Source organism: Bos indicus x Bos taurus, chromosome 25 (genome assembly GCF_003369695.1).
Source record: "Bos indicus x Bos taurus breed Angus x Brahman F1 hybrid chromosome 25, Bos_hybrid_MaternalHap_v2.0, whole genome shotgun sequence".
Taxonomy (NCBI): domain Eukaryota; kingdom Metazoa; phylum Chordata; class Mammalia; order Artiodactyla; family Bovidae; genus Bos; species Bos indicus x Bos taurus.
Window position 1 is genome coordinate 26074154 of NC_040100.1, and position 20733 is coordinate 26094886.

Sequence of the window (20733 nt, forward strand, 5' to 3'; positions counted from 1 at the left end):
CTAGTTCTTAAATTGCAGTGAATTCCACTCAGGATGGTTTACATCTTTCCTTACATGAAAGGATCTGTCAAAACCAGCTCCTTTTTGGAGGGGAACCATGCGGTTTCAAGTGAGGTGTTCTATCAATAACTTCCCCGAAGAACCCATGAAAATAAACCAGTTTTATAAAGTGGTGCATTTTTCACAAGCTCTCAAACTATGCCCAGATGTCCACACCCTCTCTGCCTCCCCCCGCCCCCTCCATGTAAGGCCTTATTCCTAATGAGTAGGGGAGGAAAAATTGAGGAAAACCTACAATTTATGCCCTTTTCCCTTTTCCACAAAGCTCATGAGATGGGCACGAGTCTCCAAGTCACATATTTAGGCTAAACTGCTCAGTAGCCTGACGAGGGCTGCCAAAGCAGGGATTAGAAGAAATGCGGGTCCAACTCGGGGCACAGCCGGGCCCAGGGCCACCCGCTGGATCTGGTAGAAGATTCCAGCCCGCCCCCTTAAGGAGGTTACTGTCACATGCCCATCTCTGCCCTCCGCCTGATTACTGCATGGCATATTTCCTTAAGGACTCAATTCCAGAGAGCTGTGCTTAGCTGCTTTGAAGTCTACTGGAAGATCGTCCGAGAGCCATCTGGCGGCCCGCCTCGGGAATACTGAAGCCAGGCCTGGCCCCCGGCAGCGGCCGTTGAACCGCTTAGGAGGGGCCTGGGCGGGGCGTCTCCCACCTACTGGGCGCTGATTGGCCACCCATGGCCCCGCCCCCGGAGCCCCGGCGAGGTCTCACTTTCCTTTGACCTCGGTTTCAAGTCATGCGCTGGACAGCGGTTGGTCCGGTCTGCTCAAGCTTGATCTCGATTTGCCCAATGAGGAACGAGCTTCGCAGGGTTTGTCGGGAAAGGCCGCCGGCCTATATAAGCGGGCTGCGGCGCGTATCCTCGCGCTAGGGGTGCGGCGAGGGAGTCTGCGGAGGGTTTGATTTGGTGGCGTCCTGTTCTCGCTGATACGGCACGTCGAGAACTATGGCGGAAGGAGATAATCGCAGCACCAATCTGCTGGTGAGTCCCAGCGCCTAGTCGCCAGAGGACAGAACGGAGCCTCCGGACTTCGGTGTGCTCCGTGGGACTGAGCTGCGGCCTTGTTCTTATCACCCGCGGCGGGCCCGGCCCTCCTCTCCCTTTCCGGGTGTAGGCGATGACGCTTGCCCTTTTGGCTTCTTGGTTAGCCTCTGCTTGGTAGTGACTAGTCGTGGCGACTCCTAACACCCCCTTGGGGAAGGTGCGCGATGGAGCGAAGAGGGCGCTTGATCATTCACTGCGAATAGAGGTTGAGGAGGAAGCTGGAGAAGGGGGCTGTGACCAGTCTGGGTTGCAGTCAGTGGCAGAGGGCCTCGAGGGGCCTGTCGAGCGCTTTGGGGGCCCAGACTCCAGCCGTATCTGTGTCTCCCCCTTCTTGATCTTAATCAGAATGTCCCTTCGCCCTTTATCCTAATGATTGGAGGAGTGGAGGGTCAAAGGGCTCTTCCCGAGCGTTTCTGTTAGAGCTTGGCACGGCTTAAAACGGCAAGGAGGCTTCAAGCTCATGGCTGGAAAATGGAGGTGGGATCCAGCTGGAAGACAATGGGAGGTTCCTGGCGTTTATCTGGAACTTTTAAGTCTGGGAGGGGGTGTCACAGGACGATTTTAGAGTAAGCAGGGGTCGAAGGGAACTGCAGTGAGCTTGTATCAAAGGCAGACAATTATAACCTCAGCCCGAATCTCACCGCAGGATCTAGACAAAAAGCGAGAGAAATCTGTCCATCTTCTCCATGGCCTTTCCCCAGGAAAAGACAAGCCACACACCATCACCACAGTGAATAGAGAAACAGAATAATTTAATTTTGGCGTTTGATTTTCCAAGAGCCCAGGTTCTAACGAATCAAATTATTTTATTGGGCAGTTTTGATTGTGGTGATTTTCATTTTGTGTTGACTTTTAAATATGCATGACCTTTGCCCCTTTTCTATGGTTAGCCTAGTTAGCCCCAACACACAAACCCCCCCACCCCCACCCCCCCACCCAAGATCGAATAGCTATTGAAATAACTGGTCTTGGCCTCGAGCTGGTCTGCTTTTTGCACAGACACACACACACACCCACACACACACACACACACACACACCCACACACACACACACCCACACACACACCCACCCACCCACCCACCCAAGATCGAACAGCTATTGAAACAACTGATCTTGGCCATGAGTCGCTTTAGTCGTGTCCGACTGTGTGCGACCCTATAGACGGCAGCCCACCAGGCTCCCCCGTCCCTGGGATTCTCCAGGCAAGAACGCTGGAGTGGGTTGCCATTTCCTTCTCCAATGGATGAAAGTGAAAAGTGAAAGTGAAGTCGCTGAATCGTGTCCGACTCTTCGCAGTGTGATTTAATTTAATGAGAACAAGACCTTTGGCCTTGGCTTTGCTGCATTCAGATCTGTAAACCTCTGTGTGTCTCAGTTTCCTTATCTGTAGAATGAGAATAGTAAGGATACCTTCCTTTCAGCTTGTTGGGAGGTGTAAGTATAGAAAATATTTATGTATATAAGTATATAAAATATATATACTTACACCTTAAAGTATAAATATATAAAATATTTAACAGAGTTTCTGTCACATGGTACTCTTTTAAGGAAATATGGATTTTTCTAGTTTTTTTTCTTTCTCGACTCTTGCAAAACTTAGCTTGCTGCTGAGTCACTTGAGTCATGCCCGACTCTGTGCGACCCCACGGACTGCAGCCTACCAGGCTCCCCCATCCCTGGGATTCTCCAGGCAAGAACACTGGAGTGGGTTGCCATTTCCTTCTCCAATGCATGAGAGTGAAAAGTGAAAGTGAAGTCGCTCAGTCATGTCCGACTCTTTGCAACCCCATGGACTGCAGCCTAGCAGGCTCTTCCGTCCATGGGAGTTTCCAGGCAAGAGTACTACTGGAGTGGGGTGCCATTGCCTTCTCCGAAACTTAGCTTACATGCAAGGAAAAAACCAACCAAACAACAACAAAATCAACTTAAAGGTTTTTTGCCACAGTAGCTCATCTGAGAAGTCTACTTAGCTCATCTGAGAAGTCTACTTGCAGCTGATTGTCAGATTTGCAGAGAAATTTGACATCTAACCAAAGCATCCTGATAAGTGTAAGGAGCGTTTTATTGAGATATATTGGGGTTAATATTAATAAGTCATTTATAATTCGGTGAAAGCACAGTAGTTTTCTTTAGTTGTGCAAGTGATGCCAATATATAGATTATTCCAGTACACAAAGAGGTATTTTGGAAATTGAATGCTGTTCAGGGAGAGGCTTTCCTCATGTATTCAGGAGTAGGGGGTTAAATCAATGAAATAATAAAAGAAGAGATCGATTGTAACAACCTGAAATGAGCAAACCTCAGGTGATCTTATTTTATACTTGGGGCAGTGCCACTTAGCAGTGCCTAGTGAAGGGAAGTCGCTCAGTCATGTCCAACTCTTTGGGACCCCATGGACGGAGTAGCCTGCACCAGGCTACTCCATCCATGGGATTTTCTAGGCAAGAGTACTGGAGTGGGTTGCCATTTCCTTCTCCAGGGAATCTTCCCGACCCAGGGATCGAACCCAGGTCTCCCGCATTGTAGACAGATGATTTACTGTCTGAGCCACCAGGGAAGCCTGCAGCTAGCAGTGCATGGCTTTGGGAAAATAACCATTCTGAACTCACTTTAATTGTAAAGGGGTCTGATTATCCCTATCTTAAGGAGTCTTATAAGGATTGTGTTACATAACCCCAGTGCTTGGGCTTGGAAAGTGACCGTTACATGATAATTTTCCCCCCATTGATTTCTGACTTTGGTATCTCTAGGAGTCACAGAAATGTTGAGATTAGTAAAATGATTGCTTTAAATGTTGCTCATATGTAGGCTGCAGAGACTGCAAGTCTGGAAGAGCAGCTGCAAGGATGGGGAGAAGTGATGCTGATGGCAGATAAAGTCCTCCGATGGGAAAGAGCCTGGTTTCCACCTGCCATCATGGGTGTGGTTTCTTTGGTGTTTCTGTAAGTGAGCTATTAAATTACAATAGATTTATGCTTGTTACTAATAATGGTTCAGGTTTCATTTATGGAAGTGCCTGAAGTCTTGTAATTTTAAAATCTGTAAAAAATGCCTTTCCTTAGAGCCGTCTGCCTGGTTTTCAGAATCCATAGTACTATGTAAACTCAGTAACCAGTGCAGTGAAATAAATCTGTGGCTCAAACCTAGGACTGTTTATACTCCAAGAAGGTGCCGAGGACCCCAAAGGGCTTTTGCCTCTTGATGTTTACATTAACCGTTATGCCTGGGATGTCATCATGTCACAAAACTTCCGGAAAACCACTTGTGAGAAAATGAGAATAGGAAGGGCAGATAACATCTTTTAAGAACCAGAGGACTGACTGAATAAACATCTTCAGCTAGCACTAATAAAGACCATATTTTTCTAACCTTTGTTACTTTTTTTTTTTTAAACAGGACTATCTACTATCTAGATCCATCTGTTCTATCTGGTGTTTCCTGTTTTGTTATGTTTTTGTGCTTGGCTGACTACCTTGTTCCCATTCTAGCACCTAGAATTTTTGGCTCCAATAAATGGTAGGTGGCATAATGATGTGGCATTCAAATTTCTGAGAACCTGATAACTGTGACTAGGGTGCTGTAATTACAGAGAACTGCCTTAATTAACAGATAGCTAGGGATTAGACTTATTGTTTGATGTAAAGAATTTCTTAGCTGATTCACATATAAATCATGAATTTCCAGTACTTATATCTCCATAGTTCTTTTAGACTCTAGCATTTATTTTGACTTTTTTCTTTCTAGACCTTTGTATTGAAGTGAGGCTTTTTTCGGTAATGATTTCTCAGCGATTGAACTCATAATGAGCTTTCCATAAAAGTAGTATGTCTGCTTTACATTTTTTACCATCGATATTTAAGATAATACTAATTTCATAAATAACATGAATAATTGAAAACAGTAAACATAGTTGTTTTTTTTTTTTTTTTTGCCTGTTCATTTAGCAACTGTTTATTGAATGTCTACTTTTATGTTAGGTGTACTCTTCTGGGTGCTGTGAAGTATTTTGATTTTTAAGATTGATCTTGTGTTTCAGGCTGAGACATTGAGGGAGTGCAGTATGGTTAGCAAAAGTGCTAAAGAATAGATTCAAGCTTATACAGAAGTGGGTTGTTTATTTCATTTATACCATTCTTTGTACGAGTTACTTATGGGTTCCCAAGATAAGGTTAAGTGGCTTCGGATCCTATTAAAGTAATTGCTTAACTTTCCTCTGGAATGTTGGATTTCTCACTTTTGATCCAAATAGTGAACAAAACTAGATAGAGGAATGGGATTGTTTTTCTCCTGGATGTTTTTCTTCCTTGGTTGTTTATTTTAATTTGATTAGTAGTCTACTTGTGCCTATAGTTTTTTGTTCTCCTGATAATAACAAATGATAAAAATAATTCTGTAAAAATAATTTTAAATGTAGGAATTGCTTGAATTATGGGATAAGTAAGCATGTTTGTTTGTATAAACATGTTTCTATCATATCAGAACAGTTAGTGTTGGGAAATGCCCTCTGAATTGTTTTTCATGTGCAGTAATAAATTATGCTGCTGTTTGGGAGCCAAATTCTTTTTTTTTTTTTAATGTTTAAACTTTATTTTTAATTTATTTGGCTGTGCCCACTCTTTGTTGTGGCATGTGGGATCTAGTTTGCTGACCAGGGATCAAACCTGGGCCCCCTGCATTTGGGAGCTCAGAGTCTTAACCACTGGACCACCGAGGAAGTCCCTGGGGGCATGTTTGTGACTATGCAGTGTAACAATTTAACAGACTCAACGTCATACCCTGATTTTATTAGCCAGATAACATTCTAATCTGCTAATCCTTAAATCCTGGAGAAAAAATTTCAGAAGTAAACACACGAAGTTTCTTGGTAGTTGGTACGTTATCACTGGCGCAGTTTTGTTTTTTGACCTTTATGAGGAAGGAAGAACACTGTCGCATAGCCACAGGGCAGCCTTGACTGTGGGCAGCATATGAATGTCTGCTTACAAGAAGTTCCAGGGCTCCGCAGAAGGCCTTCCACTGTATCTGTCACTGCAGATTTACAAGGACAAGGACTAGCGGAGAGAAAGCAACACACCCCAGCAGAGGGCTTGCTTTTTATATCAGCCATTATGTCTGTGTGGCAAAGACAGTACAAAGACAAAATTATAAAAAAAAAAAAAAATCAGAACCTAAAATACATTATTAAATGAAAACAGACTTTTTTGGAGTATCTTTTTGTATTTATTCTTATTGCTGTTTTGTTTGTGATTTGTGATTGGATCTGAACTGTTTGTGGCTGCCTTGGCATCAAATGTATGAAGCCCAGTTGAGGTACTTTGAATGCCAGTAGTTACTGTTTGGTAGAAATGTCACATCCTCCTCAAAATCGTGGGACTCTGGTGGCCACAACTCAGGATTCACTGGGATCTGCCAAATGATATAGGAAGTTTGGGGTTTTTTTTTTTTTTTGTTTCTGTCTTTTGTCTGCTTTTTGGCCATGCTGCACAGCTGTGGGATTTTAGTTCCCTGACCAGGGATTGCACCTGGGCCCTCAGAAGTTAGAGCTTGGAGTCCTAAACCACTGGACCAAAAAGGAATTCCCAAAAGAGTCTTAATGGTTCAAGAGTTCTTTTTTTTTTAATGAGATAATGTGCATTGCTTTCTTTAGAGTTTTCTTTGGAAAGTAGCTTTTGAAATTTGAGAGGATGGTATACTTCTGTTTAATATTTAGATTTGTCTATAGTAAAGAGGAAAATTCTTTTTCTAGGACCACCGAGCAACAGCAAAGATTCCATGAAATTTGCAGCAATCTAGTAAAAACTCGACGCAGAGCTGTGGGCTGGTGGAAACGCCTCTTTACACTAAAGGAAGAAAAGCCTAAAATGGTACTTTTTTGGTTTTGACTTATTTAAGTAGAGCAACATTTTAAGATTGTGTCAGATTTTACTTCATCATAGTCTAAAGCCTTTCTTTTTTACTCTAGTTGTAGTTGGATGTTTATCATTGTGTGTTGGTTTAACTCCTCTGAGTACATGCATAAATATTTATCTGTATCAGTTATACTGAAAGTTAGATTTACATTTTGCATTTAATTTTTCATTGTAGAATGAATTTTTTCTGGTTCTTTTTACTTACTGAAATAAATATAAAAGATACATCTCTTTTCTCTTAGTTTCACTTGAGGTTACTATGTGAAGTTATGAATTGCGAAAGTAGTGTAATTTATATTATAAACTACTTAATTTACATATAGAAATAGTTATTCTAGGAGAGAATGTATCTAAATTCTATAAAGTAGACCTAGGGAGTTTTCTGTAGGTTTTATATAATACATAGATGCTAAATATTTTAAAAGAAAAATGAGAGTAAAAACTGAGTTATTTTCCAACCTTTGAAACAACCTCCTAAAGTTTCAGTTCTTAGTCTGTTCCGAGGAGTTGATAAGTTCTTGTTATTTTCATTATTAGTACTTCATGACCATGATCATTTCTCTTGCTGCGGTTGCTTGGGTGGGACAGCAAGTCCACAACCTCCTTCTCACCTACCTGATAGGTAAGTCTCTGGGGAAGGACTGCAGGCATGTCCTAGCCAGTTTAACTGGAATTTGGTAAACAGTATGTTCCTGCTCACTGAGTTCGAGGCAGTGATTAAGGAACTGTGTGAACATAGAAAGATGACTAAAAGCTGGGTCCTTGTTTTCAATGAGTTTGTGGTCTTATCAGAAGTAAGACAAAGAACCGATAACCAAGGTAGAAAGTATTGTGCACAAGGTAAAAATAGGCAGTGTGTGTTACCTGAGGTTGGGAGGTGTGAGAGCAGGCGCTTCTAGGGATAATTGTCATCGGGAATAATGGGTATCATGTTGCTTCTTCTCATTAGAGTGTGTCTTAGTCTGAGGAACTAGCTTCTGTAAAATGTTGTAGTCTTTAGAAAGTTAATTGTTGCCTCTGTAACTTTTTTTTTTTTTCCTTTAAGTGATTTTCTTTCTTTTGCTTCCTGGACTGAACCAACATGGGATCATTTCGAAGTACATTGGAATGGCCAAAAGAGAGATAAACAAGCTTCTCAAACAAAAAGAAAAGAAAAATGAATAAAGCATTTGCTTTATTCAGTGTGATTAATGGAGTACACATTGTCCTTGGGAACAGTGTCTGTTATGCTGTTTGGATACTAAAATGTTACAGAAGTAGCTCTCTGCTGTCCCTCACTCTGCCCTTAGTACAAATTCTGACTTGCTAAGCAAGGCTTTATGCCCAGTGTCTTCATGGGTGTGTTCTTAGCAGCTGGCCTTATATGGACAACTCTTTCCTCAGTTCCTCATCTTGGTTTTTTGTCACCCAGGGTTAACTGAACTCTTACTTTTAAAATAAAATAGTGGTGAACTTCACCCTTTAGTACAGTTAACAGTGACTCGGGGTAACTGTTCAAGTTGATCTTTTTTTTAGCTGGATACAGGATAGTGGTCTGTGACTTCAGGAAGCTTATTCTATCGTCTGCTTCCATGGTCTGCTTAAAAAACTGGCTTCATGAGTATAGACCAAGTTTACCACTTCTGATGAACAGACCAATTGAGATTCATTCCTCATTCTGTTTCGATAGTGTGGGAGCAGAAGCCTCATGGAATAAGATGAAGCTAATTTCATGCCTTAGCGTGTGTTTTCTCCCTTGTGCAGAATTTAGCAGTTTGTAGGAAACTCAGTGTTTCCTAAATGTTTCCTTCCTCCCAAATGGGGAATCTGGCAGGAACTTTTAGAACTCTTGTTCCCTTGCACTTAAACTTGAAGTTAGTACGTCCTTAAAGGCTTTTTAGTAGCAGGCTTACACAAGTTGGTAGTTAGGACTTTTAATTTCAGACTTTCAGTTAATTGGAACTAAAGTCCATAATAGGTTAAGAGTCAGGTCCATGATCTTCACTCCAAGACCAGCCAATAAAGGACAAAAGTCTTCCTGTGTTGAGTCAAGATTCATTTCAGTAGAAAATAGCCTTATCCTACCAATTTTTTAAGACCAGAATAAGCCTTTAAAGATAAGTCTCAAGAGTTTCCTTTTATGGTAACACTGGCTGCTTTTGGTCCCCATAGATGGAGTAGTTGAAATCTGTAGGAATGGACCTCTGAGGGCTGGAAATGTGATATACTTGGGAACAATTCTTAAACTGATTAACTAGTTGTAATATAGTTTTGTGAATTTATTGCACTGATGCTGTGAAACCTGGACCTTGTGGTATATCAGTCCCTAAATTAGTGTTATTTTCTCCCCTTCAATATTGCTGTAAACAGTGGCACCGTGTAGCATGTTTGACTTTTTAAATGTTTCGTATACAGCCTACAAACTACCATAATTTACGTGTGTTTCCTCATTGTATATAAGCTTGTCTTCCTATCCAGATTTTTTGTGTGAATGTGTGTTCTACCAATTAACTACTTTTGCAGTTTTAATCCTGTATTATTTCTTCTACTTTGTTAAAAGGGGAATAAATAAAAAAGCTGGAATCCCTCCTTGTGTCCTTTCTTTATAGCTTAACCAATAAGTGTTTCCATGATTGGATTTACATACCCAGTTAATGAACTACCCTGGGTGATCATTCCACTGCTGTAGCGGGCTCTTTGGATTTCCCAGGAGGCGCAGTGGTAAAGAACCTGCAAATGCAGGAGATGCTGGAGAAGCCATCCCTGCATTGGGAAGGTCCCTTAAGAACAGAATGAACTAAAAGGTTTAAATTCTTTCAGTAAACATCTAGGCACCACCCTAGATGGAAAAGGAGGTAAAATGAATAAATGATGGCCAAAGGTGGTATGTGAGGGTGTGGCTGGGAGGTCAGGCAGCAGAAGGATGCAGGAGAGGGCCACACACCTCTACCCTAGGACCTAGCTCAGAATTTTGTACCTGACGTGCCCAGTAACATTTGTTTGTACTTAAGAGTTTTTTTAAAATAGAGCCCAAATTGGGTATTTTATCACTGGGTCTCACTATCTTTTGTGGGTACTGGGAACAGATTCAGTGTCAAACCTCTTGCTTTCCCTACCTGCCAAATGTATGGATCCTTCCTTGAAGCCTCCTGGAGGCTTGATGTCCAGAAAAGGGAAGTTTCTACCTAGTCACCATAGGTCTCTTGGTCACTCAGTGCTCTGGAATGCAGCCACGCGCAGCTGTGATGAGTCTCCAGGCCAGCTTGGATACTACTGTGCCAGCTCTGGCCACAGCACAAGTCGACTTTCGAGTTTCTTTGCACCACCTCTAGCAGAGTTATTCCAGAATTAACAGGATGTCAAGAGGCGATCTATACACAGTCTTCTGCTCCATTTCCACTCCTCTCCCCTTCCCCCAGTCCCAACCATTCCAAGATTTCTGGATATCTTTATATGCCTTATATGCCCTCCTAGCTCTTCAAAGTGAAAGTGAAAGTCGCTCAGCTGTGTCCGACTGTTTGTGATCCCATGGACTATACAGGCCAGAATACTGGAGTGGGTAGCTGTTCCCTTCTCCAAAGGATCTTCCCAACCCAGGGATCAAACCCAGGTCTGCATTGCAGACGGATTTTTACCAACTGAGCTATGAGGGAAGCCCCTAGCTCTTAGAGCCACTCAAAAACCCATAGGCCACACACCCTTCCTAATGTTTGGGAATAAAACCCCACAAGTAATTTATATATGACCACTGTCTTTGACTTTTTAACTTACAGCAAAATTTTAAGACTGAGTTAAGCCTGAATTTAGTTTGCTTCCTCATTTGTGAGGTGGAGATAATACAGATCTCAAAGGGGCATTATGTAACTCCATGTGTTTTGAGGATTCAGAGTTAATCTACAGGAAGCGCTTAGTGGCAGTTAGGAATTAGCTGTTAGAAGCCTTCAGACAGATTAAATGGCACTTCCTCCTGGCAAAGCTTTAGCAACTTCGCAGGCCACCTCTCCGTTCCCACGTGCTTCATATTGGCATGGAAACAGCACACTGCCTGGTACTGTTATTTAGAGATTTGTCTCTGCTGGGATCTGCACCTCTTAAGGCCTGGAACTGATGTTTGTCGTGCTACAACTGGCATATGATAGGCACTCATTAGATGTTTGCTGAATGAAGGGATGCAAGAATGAATGAAGTGTATAAACAGAGGTTGAGTGGTGCTAGTTTTCTATTGATGGAGGCTCTTGAAGGAAAGTGGGTTTATTAACTCCCCACTGTTGCTAAGTCCCTCAAGTTGAGTACCACAGTTTTAGTCAACATCTTGCATTCAGGCAACCAGTTTTTAAAGGAAATATTTCTTAGAAAAGCCAATGCCTATGTTGGGAGCTTGGCACTCCTCAAGGTTCACTTAGGATTTGAGAAGTGGTGACGGTGGGTGAGGTGGGCTGTGATGCTAATAACAAATGCTGGTCTTTTATCTGGATTATTTCATTTATCTTAACAGCAACTTCGAGTAGTTAGTATATCATTCCCTTTTACAGATGGGGAAACTGATTTGCCCATTCATTTATTCATTACACATGTATCAGGGACCTACCATGTGGAGTTAACTTATCTAGAAGCTGTGGGTACAGTGGTGAACAAAGCCAACCATATCCCTGCCTGCTTAACGGAGACAGTAAATACACTTCCAAAATCTCAAGCGGTAAACCCTATGGAGAAGAGTTAAACAGGGCAATGAGATTGGGGGGCAGGGGATGAGGAGGACGCTGTGTGATTGAACAGAGACCTGACAAACTGGGGGAGGAAAAGTCAAGTTAAAGGGAAAAGCAAATGCAAAGGCCCTGAGGCAGAGTGTGCTTGGAGTATCTGAAGAAAAGTCAGCAAGGGAGATGGCTGGGAGATGGTGTTCCTATGTAAGGAGGCAGATATTACAAGAAGGACTTTTTAAGTTTTTGTAAGGAATCTGGATTTTACTGACAGGAATCCTTGGAGAGTCCGAGGTCTGTCAAGTTTTAAAATGATCATTCTGGCAGCCTTGTGGGAAACACAGGGAAGGGGGTGGAAAATACAGGGAAGGGTAAGAAGGGAGGGTAAGGGTGAAAGCGGTGAGGAAGTTAAGTCCTGAGCAGAAGCTTAGCCTAAGGTCACTCAGCTCCAGAGAGGGCGGGGCCAGAATTCCCTGTCTCCCAGGCAGCCGGACCTCGAGCAGTAACTGCTGAGCATTTATTTAACGCGTGCCAGAGATTTTACGAGCCCTTTGTCACCATTATGTCATCTGACCCTTGCAACAAACTTTAAGAGGCCGAGCTTTTATTTCTAAAGATTTGTGGCTTTCTTTGCAACTGTGTCTGTATTTCATAACTTAAAAGAAAAGTCTGGAACTCCAGTAAATAATTTCTAATACTTCAGTTCAGTCGCTCAGTCCTGTCCGACTCTTTGCGAACCCATGAATTGCAGCACCCGCCAGGCCTCCCTGTCCATCACCAACTCTCGGAGTTCACTCAAACTCACGTCCATCGAGTCGGTGATGCCATCCAGCCATCTCATCCTCTGTCATCCCCTTCTCCTCCTGCCCCCAATCCCTCCCAGCATCAGAGTCTTTTTCGCATGAGGTGGCCAAAGTATTGGAGTTTCAGCTTTAGCATCAGTCCTTCCAATGAACACTCAGGACTGATGTTTAGGATGGACTGGTGGGATCTCCTTGCAGTCCAAGGGACTCTCAAGAGTCTTCTCCAACACCACAGTTCAAAAGCATCAATTCTTCGGCGCTCAGCCTTCTTCACAGTCCAACTCTCACATCCATACATGACCACTGGAAAAACCATAGCCTTGACTAGACGAACCTTTGTTGGTAAAGTAATGTCTCTGCTTTTGAATATGCTATCTAGGTTGGTCATAACTTTCCTTCCAAGGAGTAAGCATCTTTTAATTTCATGGCTGCAATCACCATCTGCAGTGATTTTGAAGCCCAAAAAAACAGCGTCAAAAAAGAAGCATCGATTAAGAAAAATATTTTTTACTGTTTTGAAAAAGTATAAACAAATTTCAAAAAACAGAAATTGTACAGGGAGAAAGCTCTACCCTGGTGGCTCAGTGGTAAAGAAGTCGCCAACGCAGGAAACCCATGTTCGATTCCCGGATGGGAAAGATCCCCTGGAGAAGGAAATGGCATCTCACCCATCTTTGCCTGGGAAATCCCATGAACAAAGGAGCCTTGCCGGCTACAATCCATAGAGTCACAAAGAGTCCGATACGACTTAGCGACTAAGCAACAAAAATAGGGAGAAAAGCATGACTCCCATCCCAGTTTCTAACGCCCTTCTCAGAGGCAATTGCCGATTTCTTGTGGGTCCTTCCAGAGATACTGTAAATACGCACGTATCAAAATTCTTTCTAAATAGTCAACAGTTACTGCAATAAAAATCAGTAAATATCTAGGCCCTCGTCAGCTTTTCGTTTTTACCGATTAGCTGCTAGAAAGGAGTTCAAAACTACGCAAATGCCCCACTTCTTGCCAGCTGACTGCCCTATGCCGCGCCAGGGATGTTCGATTCCATCGACTCTCTGCTACCTACCCCGCGGGAGGCTCCGCCCCTTCACCCGCCTCCTTCCAGTAGGCAATCCTTTTTTCTTTGTTTTTGGCGGGGCTTTAAAAGTCTCGCGATAGCCCGACCCGTAACCCATAATTCCGTGCGCTCGCCCCTCCCGTCCTCTTTCCGCCATCTTTCCGTGCCGGTGAGTATCTCTCTCTGAGCTATCCAATATCATCCGTCGGTTATCGGTGCCATCCTGTGGTGTGGGATTCGCGCTCCGTGTCCTGCGAGGATGTTGGAGGCCTCTTAGGCCGGAGATGCTAGCCTTGCGAGGGTCTGGGCAGGCAGAGGGGAGAGTCATGCCTGGCTATCCCATGCTTTGAACCCCGGAGAGCCCGGCCTCTGGGACGCAGGCCGCCGCCCTTGGGAACAGGGAGCTTTGGACCGTTCCGGGGGGGCGGCAGCTCCGAATCTTTCGGCGGCGCCAGGACCTCCAACCTCCGCCAGGTTGAAGCAGCTCGTTGGCTCTGAGAAGCACCGGGGGGCCATGGAATTGGTGGGCCGTGCAGCTTCCCATTACTTTGGGTGCGCCGGGAGCTTGGGAGATGAGGACCGTCGGGAGGGGAAACTGCATCCTGCCTGTGGTGGCCGTTTGCTGGGAACGAGTCTGGTTTCCTCTCAAGACACTTGAGCTGGAGGAAGTAGGTTGGCGTCCTGCTGTCGTGGTTTGAGACATGCCTCTGTTCCTAACTTTCAAAACTTTATTAGATGAAGTTTGTGCCCTTTGAGGTAAGAGACCCGTCTGGTGATACATGTGAAATGTTTCAGTTTATTACTTCGGTACTTGCCGTTGGGCATAGTTTTAGATGGCACAGGGACGGACATGTTATGTTAATGCAGCAGTTCTGAGTGTTAGGTGAAAGTTGAGTAGTATCTTTGGGTTATTGGGAAAAGTCTGACACTGAGTTAGTAGGTTTAAAGGACCGTGTTAATAGTACAGATGCTGCCGAATTCCACAAGTTTGAGTATTAACTGCCATTTCGAATAACACCTACCATGGCTGGTGTTTTTATTTTAGTAGTTGACATCCTTCTGGGGTTACCGGGGAACCAGTCTGCTTAGAAATGGGGAAGCTTCCACATGATTGAGGCAGAAAGGAAAGGATGTGTTTGTAGGGAAATGATAGGGTGCCTGGTAATGGCAGTGCCGGTAAAACGCCTGTTTTGTCTTCCCTGAACAGCCAGAATGGTGCGCATGAATGTCCTGGCCGATGCTCTCAAGAGTATCAACAATGCCGAAAAGAGAGGCAAACGCCAGGTCCTTATTAGGCCGTGCTCCAAAGTCATCGTCAGGTTTCTAACAGTGATGATGAAGCATGGTAAGTGTCTTGCTGTTTTATGTTTTGGGATAAACATGCTATGGAATGGGTCCTGTAGAAATTTAACTATGGAATGGGTCCTGTAGAAATTTAACTGTGGAGAGAGGCCTGGAAAGGGAAAATGGGGAACAAAGTGGCAGTCAGACATGGTAACTAATGCAGTTGACTTGGGCTGTGGACAGGGTAGTCCTGGAGAAGTGATGCTGTTTAAGAAATGCTGAGTGGGATAGGACTGTTGAAAGGAGGAGGTTTGTGACTGTTTAGGTGTTTGGCAGCTAAAATGGCCTTTCTTGATAATAACATCACCCCACAACATGTCATTGAAAGGACCCTGAGCTCTTCTCAGAGCTGCATGGGATGTAAAGGATTGTTGAACGTCCTGGACACTAGGTAGCTTTTGGGAGTGGGAAGGTATGAAAAGGCAAGGAGGAAAGTATCCCTCTTTTAAAATTGCAGGGTGGATTACTGTCTTCATTTTAAAATTATTTTTTAATACAGTCAGTTGTGTTCTACAGGTTACATTGGCGAATTTGAAATCATTGATGATCACAGGGCTGGGAAAATTGTTGTGAACCTCACAGGCAGGCTAAATAAGGTAAGAATTGACTATCTTTCACATTTTAGAATCTTGAGAATGGTCTAAGGTGGTATATTGCCTTTGTAAAATCAGATAATGTCGTGCTTGCTTTACCTAGTTAGGTTAAGAAGAATGAGAATTGATTAAAATCATTAAATTTTATGTAACTTCCTGGTAGAATTGTCAATTGACCTAGTGTTTGGAGTATAAGGTTATCTGAAGGGAGATGTGGAGGCTTGAGACTGGTGGTACTGGTTTTGAATCCTGGATGGTTCAAGGCCAGTAGTCCTGTTGGTGTAAATAACTTGTGAGGTCTGTTTTTCCTGTCAGTTTGTAGGCATAATCTACTGAATGTGTTTGATGTTTTTGACTTTGGATTGCATGAATTTGGGGGCTAGGTATTAGTCTGTAAGTCAGTTGGGGGTCTCATCGTTGCTGGTTTGCTTTCTGTGTCAGATTTGTAGCTTTCAGATTTGCAAGGGATCTGAGATCCTGTAATCCAAAGTGTGAGTCGCTCAGTGGTGTCCAACTCTTTGCAACCCCAAAGATGACAGCCCGCCAGGCTCCTCTGTCAGTGGGATTCTCCAGGGTATCTTCCCAACCCAGGGATTGAGCCTGGGTCTCCTATATTGCAGGCAGGTTCCTGTAATCCAGCACTAGGGCAAGTGGGCCAAGAAAGTGGTTAGTGGCAGGGGCCAGACTGACTAATAAGGTCATTCCCTAGTCCCGCAGTTGTTTAGTTACAAAGCTGCTTTCTTACGTAGTGAATTTGCTTCTGGTGTGGATAGATTCTTAATGTCAGATGAAAATTACTGGATATGAAGCCTTTGAAGAGTTTTTGAAGGACATTTTGGGTCTGTCTTGTTTTATTTTATTGTAACCATTAGATTCCAATCCCAAGGAAGGATTTGAATTCACTTTTCTCACTCTGATCCTCACAGTGTGTTGAAGTAGAAGAGGGTGTGTTTATTTTCCCCTCTATTTTTAAGAATTAGGAAACTGAGAATTAGGAAATCTGAGTCCTGCTCAGGGACAGTGAAAGACTAATTCTGGTGTATAGCTTATAGCACATTTTAAAGCTGTCCCGCAGAAGATTTGATATTAAAAAAAAACCAGTTTGAGAAGTGCCCTGTACCAGGTTTCTCTTGAACACTCACTGTACATAATAGCTTAAGAAATAAGTTTGAACAGAGTATTTACCAAATGGAACTCACTTGTGGCATCCTTACTCTGTGATACACTAAATTATTTGGAAAATCCTGGCTAATAGATAGTTGAAATCCAGGCCCTGCCAAATGCCAGAATTATTTTTTGGTTTCTCTTAACTTCAGTTTTCTTGCTTTGTAAGACATTCTTGCCTCAGTTTCCTTCATGCAAGAGATGGATATACCTTATTGTGGAAATGTAATGGGGCTGGGAAATCAGGTAGTGTTTAAAGATTAGGTTAAGAAAATTCTTGCCTTAATCATATCTTAGATTGATGTGGTTTGAGAGCAGATATAGGAGAAGGCAATGGCACCCCACTCCAGTACTCTTGCCTGGCAAATCCCATGGATGGAGGAGCCTGGTAGGCTGCAGTCCATGGGGTCCCTAAGAGTCAGACACGACTGAGTGACTTCACTTTGACTTTCCACTTTCATGCATTGGAGAAGGAAATGGCAACCCACTCCAGTGTTCTTGCCTGGAGAATCCCAGGGACGGGGGAGCCTGGTAGGCTGCAGTCAGTGGGGTCGCAGAGTCGGACACGACTGAAGCGACTTGGCGGCGGAGAGCAGATATGCTGGACTTACACTAGCTGAATAGGAGGGATTTTTTTTGCTACTGGAATACATAAAGCTCGGGTGTGGTAGTGTAGAGGCCTCAGAAAGCTTTGTCTTTACTTTAGCTTGCTTGGGTTTTCCCTCGTGGTATCCCTGTGTTGCTTCTATCCAATGTGGGATTGCCCTTGATAGTCAAGTGACAGTAGTAGCTCCCAGGATGATGTGCTAAAAAGAAGCTGAGTGAGCTTCCTGCCTGGGGGCGCTTGGACCTGATGGGTCCATTTTCAGTTTCGATCTGCCTAGGGAAGTGGGAAGGGTAACTACTCAGAGACTTCACCAAGTTCTAATCTTGTAGTCTCATTCAGTTGACTGTTAAGCATTTTGGAGTCTTCCCAGGCTACACTAGTGGTAAAGAACCTGCCTGCCAATGCAGGAGAGGTGAGAGACGCAGATTCAGTCCTTGGGTGGGGAAGATCCCCTGGAGGAGGGCATGACAGCCCACTTCAGTATTCTTGCCTGGAGAATGGTCTATTAGGGTCGCAAAGAGTGGAATATGACTGAAGCGACTGAGCATGCAAGGCATCTTGGTGAGTGTGCTAGTGATTTGTAGAACAGAGATGTGAGCAGGGTTGTCTTATTTAGCTCTGAGACTTGCTCTCTCGGCTCTTTAAAATCTGGCCATTTGTGCCAGGACAGCGCCACAGGCCGTAGGGATGCGCACTGCTGGCTACCGTGTGTTGTCTTATGTTCTGCCTCTTCTGTTGATATTTCCAGTAGTTCGCTTTTTCCTCCTAAGTAGCCATAGTCTTGTTCTTCAAATTGAACTTACATAGAGTATTGAACAGAATAGTTACCCATGTAATGTTGAGTTGGTTGGCTTCCATGCTCCGTTATAAAAGCTTTTTAGTGTTATTTGTTATTAGTGAAGTGTGAACACTGTTTTCTGTTTCTGTTTACAGTGTGGAGTGATCAGCCCTAGATTTGATGTGCAACTCAAAGATCTAGAAAAATGGCAGAATAACCTGCTCCCATCCCGTCAGTTTGGGTGAGTTGATTTTCTTCATTTAAAATTGATGCTGTGGATGCCTGTGATGCAGAGCTTCTTATTTATTTTTTACATAACAGTAGTAGTAATAGTCTCCATTCCCAAACAGCTTGACTCGTGGGTTAGCGCCTATGTGGCCACACTTCATGTGTTAGGTTTTAGTTTCTGAGAGGTGTGTGAGAGCTGAAGCTGGCTGAGAGCAGAATTGCGTTCCCTTTAGTGTCTGCTCTTTTGGCTTAGTGCAAATAGTTCATACATGTTCTCTATGAATACCCTCCTGTGGCCAGAATGACTTCTGAACCATTGCCCTCTGGGCAAACTCAGTTTGAAAATCTTCATCTGTGGTTAAGAGACTGAGTTCAAATTCTGGATTTTCTTTAAAGCTGTGAGGCTTTGGGTGATTCATGGCCTTGATTTCTTAAAGATGGTAGTTCTCTTATAAGTTACATTATCAGCTGATTTACTTCTGGTAAAGCAGTTTAAAACCTGATCTGACACACCAAGCATTTGGTCTGTTTGTGGTTAAGAACTTAAACACCCAGTTACGTTTGGTGGTGTTGAATTTACTCCCACTTCATGGTTACTGTATAACAGGTATAGTGTTATGGGCAAGTCCTTTGTGATTGTAATTAGGATGCTAATTTTAATGCCTCTCAGTTGATACATTTTCTGTGTCTTACCTTGACCCCCATAGTAACCCATGAGATAGGCCAGGTGGGATGCCCTTTGTCCAAGTAACTGTATGATAGCTTGCCTGTGATCATACACACAGTAAGTGGCAGAAACAATTCTGTCAAGTTATATCAGTGCTTTAATGCTTTAAACTGTGTGTCTGCTTAAGAGCAGAAAGTGACATTCTGAAGTTAGAGGAGGTCCAGTTTTGTTTTTAGGTAGCATTGCCTCATGTTAGCTGAGACCAGGACTGTGTGTATCGCTGGAGTCTTTGGCTCTAGGAGTCATGCCTGTGCACTGCCACCCTGTGGAGGCTGCATTATGTCTGGGACCGTATGTTAAACACTGATGAATGTTGGAATTTTTTTGTACCAGAAGTAGTTCGATGTTGAATAGTTCGTAGGGAAAACTTACCAACTTTTTTTTTTTAACTTTCCATAGTTTCATTGTACTGACAACCTCAGCTGGCATCATGGACCATGAAGAAGCAAGACGAAAACATACAGGAGGGAAAATCCTTGGATTCTTTTTCTAGGGATGTAATACATACAAATAAAATGCCTCAGAGGACTCTGATGCTTCCTTAAGTCGTTTTGAATTTTGTACAGCAGAGTAACAAGAGTGTCTTTGGAAGTATACAGCCTTTGTGTTAATTGGTGAATGCTGTTTCCTTGAAGTACAAGAAAATTTTGGTGTAACTTTCACCATCACCCTTGTGGCTCACCAGAGGAAGGTGTGTCTGGCCCTGCATGGTTGACTCTGGTTTGGGTCCAGATGGTGAAGCTGCCTCTTCTGGAGTCTTAAATTAACCCTTGAATGAGTGGTGCCTTTCCTATTTTTAGCTTAATAGAATATGCATTTCATACCCTAAAAATATGATAAGTTACAGTTGATTATGTAAGTACTCATAAGGAAGCAGAAAATTAGAGCCCTACGGCTAAGACTCAAAGTAAATTTGGATGGCATATCAGGGACATGCCAGCAGTATGTTCTTATAAAATGTCATTCTTTTTAAAAAACCAGTACTGTAAACCTATCATCAAATGTATTCAGGAATTGGGCAGAATTAGTAAGAGCAGTGCTGTCCAGTATACATCTAACAAGAGCCACATGTATATTCAAAACTTCAGGAAGCCACATTAAAACAAGAGAAACTTTTTTTTCTCTTAAAATAACATTTGTGTTCAAAAGTTAAAATTTCACCATACAGATGATGTGAAAAATGAATGAGGTTTTGCTCTTTGCAGTGTCTTTGAAATGATGTGTGTGTTTGTGCTAGTGACTTCAGTCTTGTCTGACTTTTTTGACCCTGTGGATCCTACGTATCTTGCCACAGGCTCCTCTGTGTTTAAGGATTTTCCAGGCAAGTATACTGGAGTGGGTGCCATGCCCTCTAGTGCTTTTTCCCGACCCAGAGATAGAACTCACTGTCTCTTAACAGTGTCCTGCATTGGCTGGCAAGTTCTTTACCACTAGCGCCATCTTGTTCAGTCGCTCAGTCATGTCTGACTGCTACCCCATGGACTGCAAGATGCCAGGCTTCCCTGTCCTTCACCATCTCCTGAAGCTTGTTAAAACATGTCCATTAGGTTGATGATGCCTTCCATCCAACCATCTCATCCTCTGTCACCCCCTTCTGTCCTCAGTCTTTCCCAGCATCAGGATCTTTTCCAATGGGTTGGCTCTTCTCATCAGATGCCAAAGTGTTGGAGCTTCAGCATCAGTCCTTTTGATGAATAGTCAGGATTGATTTCCTTTAGGATTGACTGGTT

General features: G+C 43.3%; 2 protein-coding genes across 3 annotated transcripts; both read left to right on the forward strand.

Moving 5' to 3' along the window:
- The first annotated feature begins 818 nt into the window (after positions 1-818).
- On the forward strand, positions 819-9582 carry ARL6IP1 (ADP ribosylation factor like GTPase 6 interacting protein 1). The gene is made up of 6 exons (XM_027526926.1): positions 819-1049; positions 3923-4056; positions 4511-4630; positions 6861-6978; positions 7561-7645; positions 8069-9582. The coding sequence occupies exons 1-6, from the start codon at positions 1014-1016 to the stop codon at positions 8185-8187; spliced, it is 612 nt and encodes a 203-aa protein (XP_027382727.1). The 5' UTR covers positions 819-1013; the 3' UTR covers positions 8188-9582.
- Positions 9583-13627: 4045 nt separating this feature from the next.
- Positions 13628-19548, forward strand: RPS15A (ribosomal protein S15a). Of its 2 annotated transcripts, none has more exons than XM_027527227.1 (5): positions 13628-13731; positions 14770-14907; positions 15423-15502; positions 18204-18289; positions 19403-19548. In XM_027527227.1, exons 2-5 carry the CDS (start codon positions 14775-14777, stop codon positions 19494-19496), a joined length of 393 nt encoding a protein of 130 aa, XP_027383028.1. In that variant the 5' UTR covers positions 13628-13731; positions 14770-14774; the 3' UTR covers positions 19497-19548. The 2 variants fall into 2 exon arrangements, with proteins under 2 accessions (XP_027383028.1, XP_027383029.1); XM_027527228.1 differs by lacking the exon at positions 13628-13731 and adding an exon at positions 14262-14318.
- The last annotated feature ends 1185 nt before the right edge of the window (positions 19549-20733 follow it).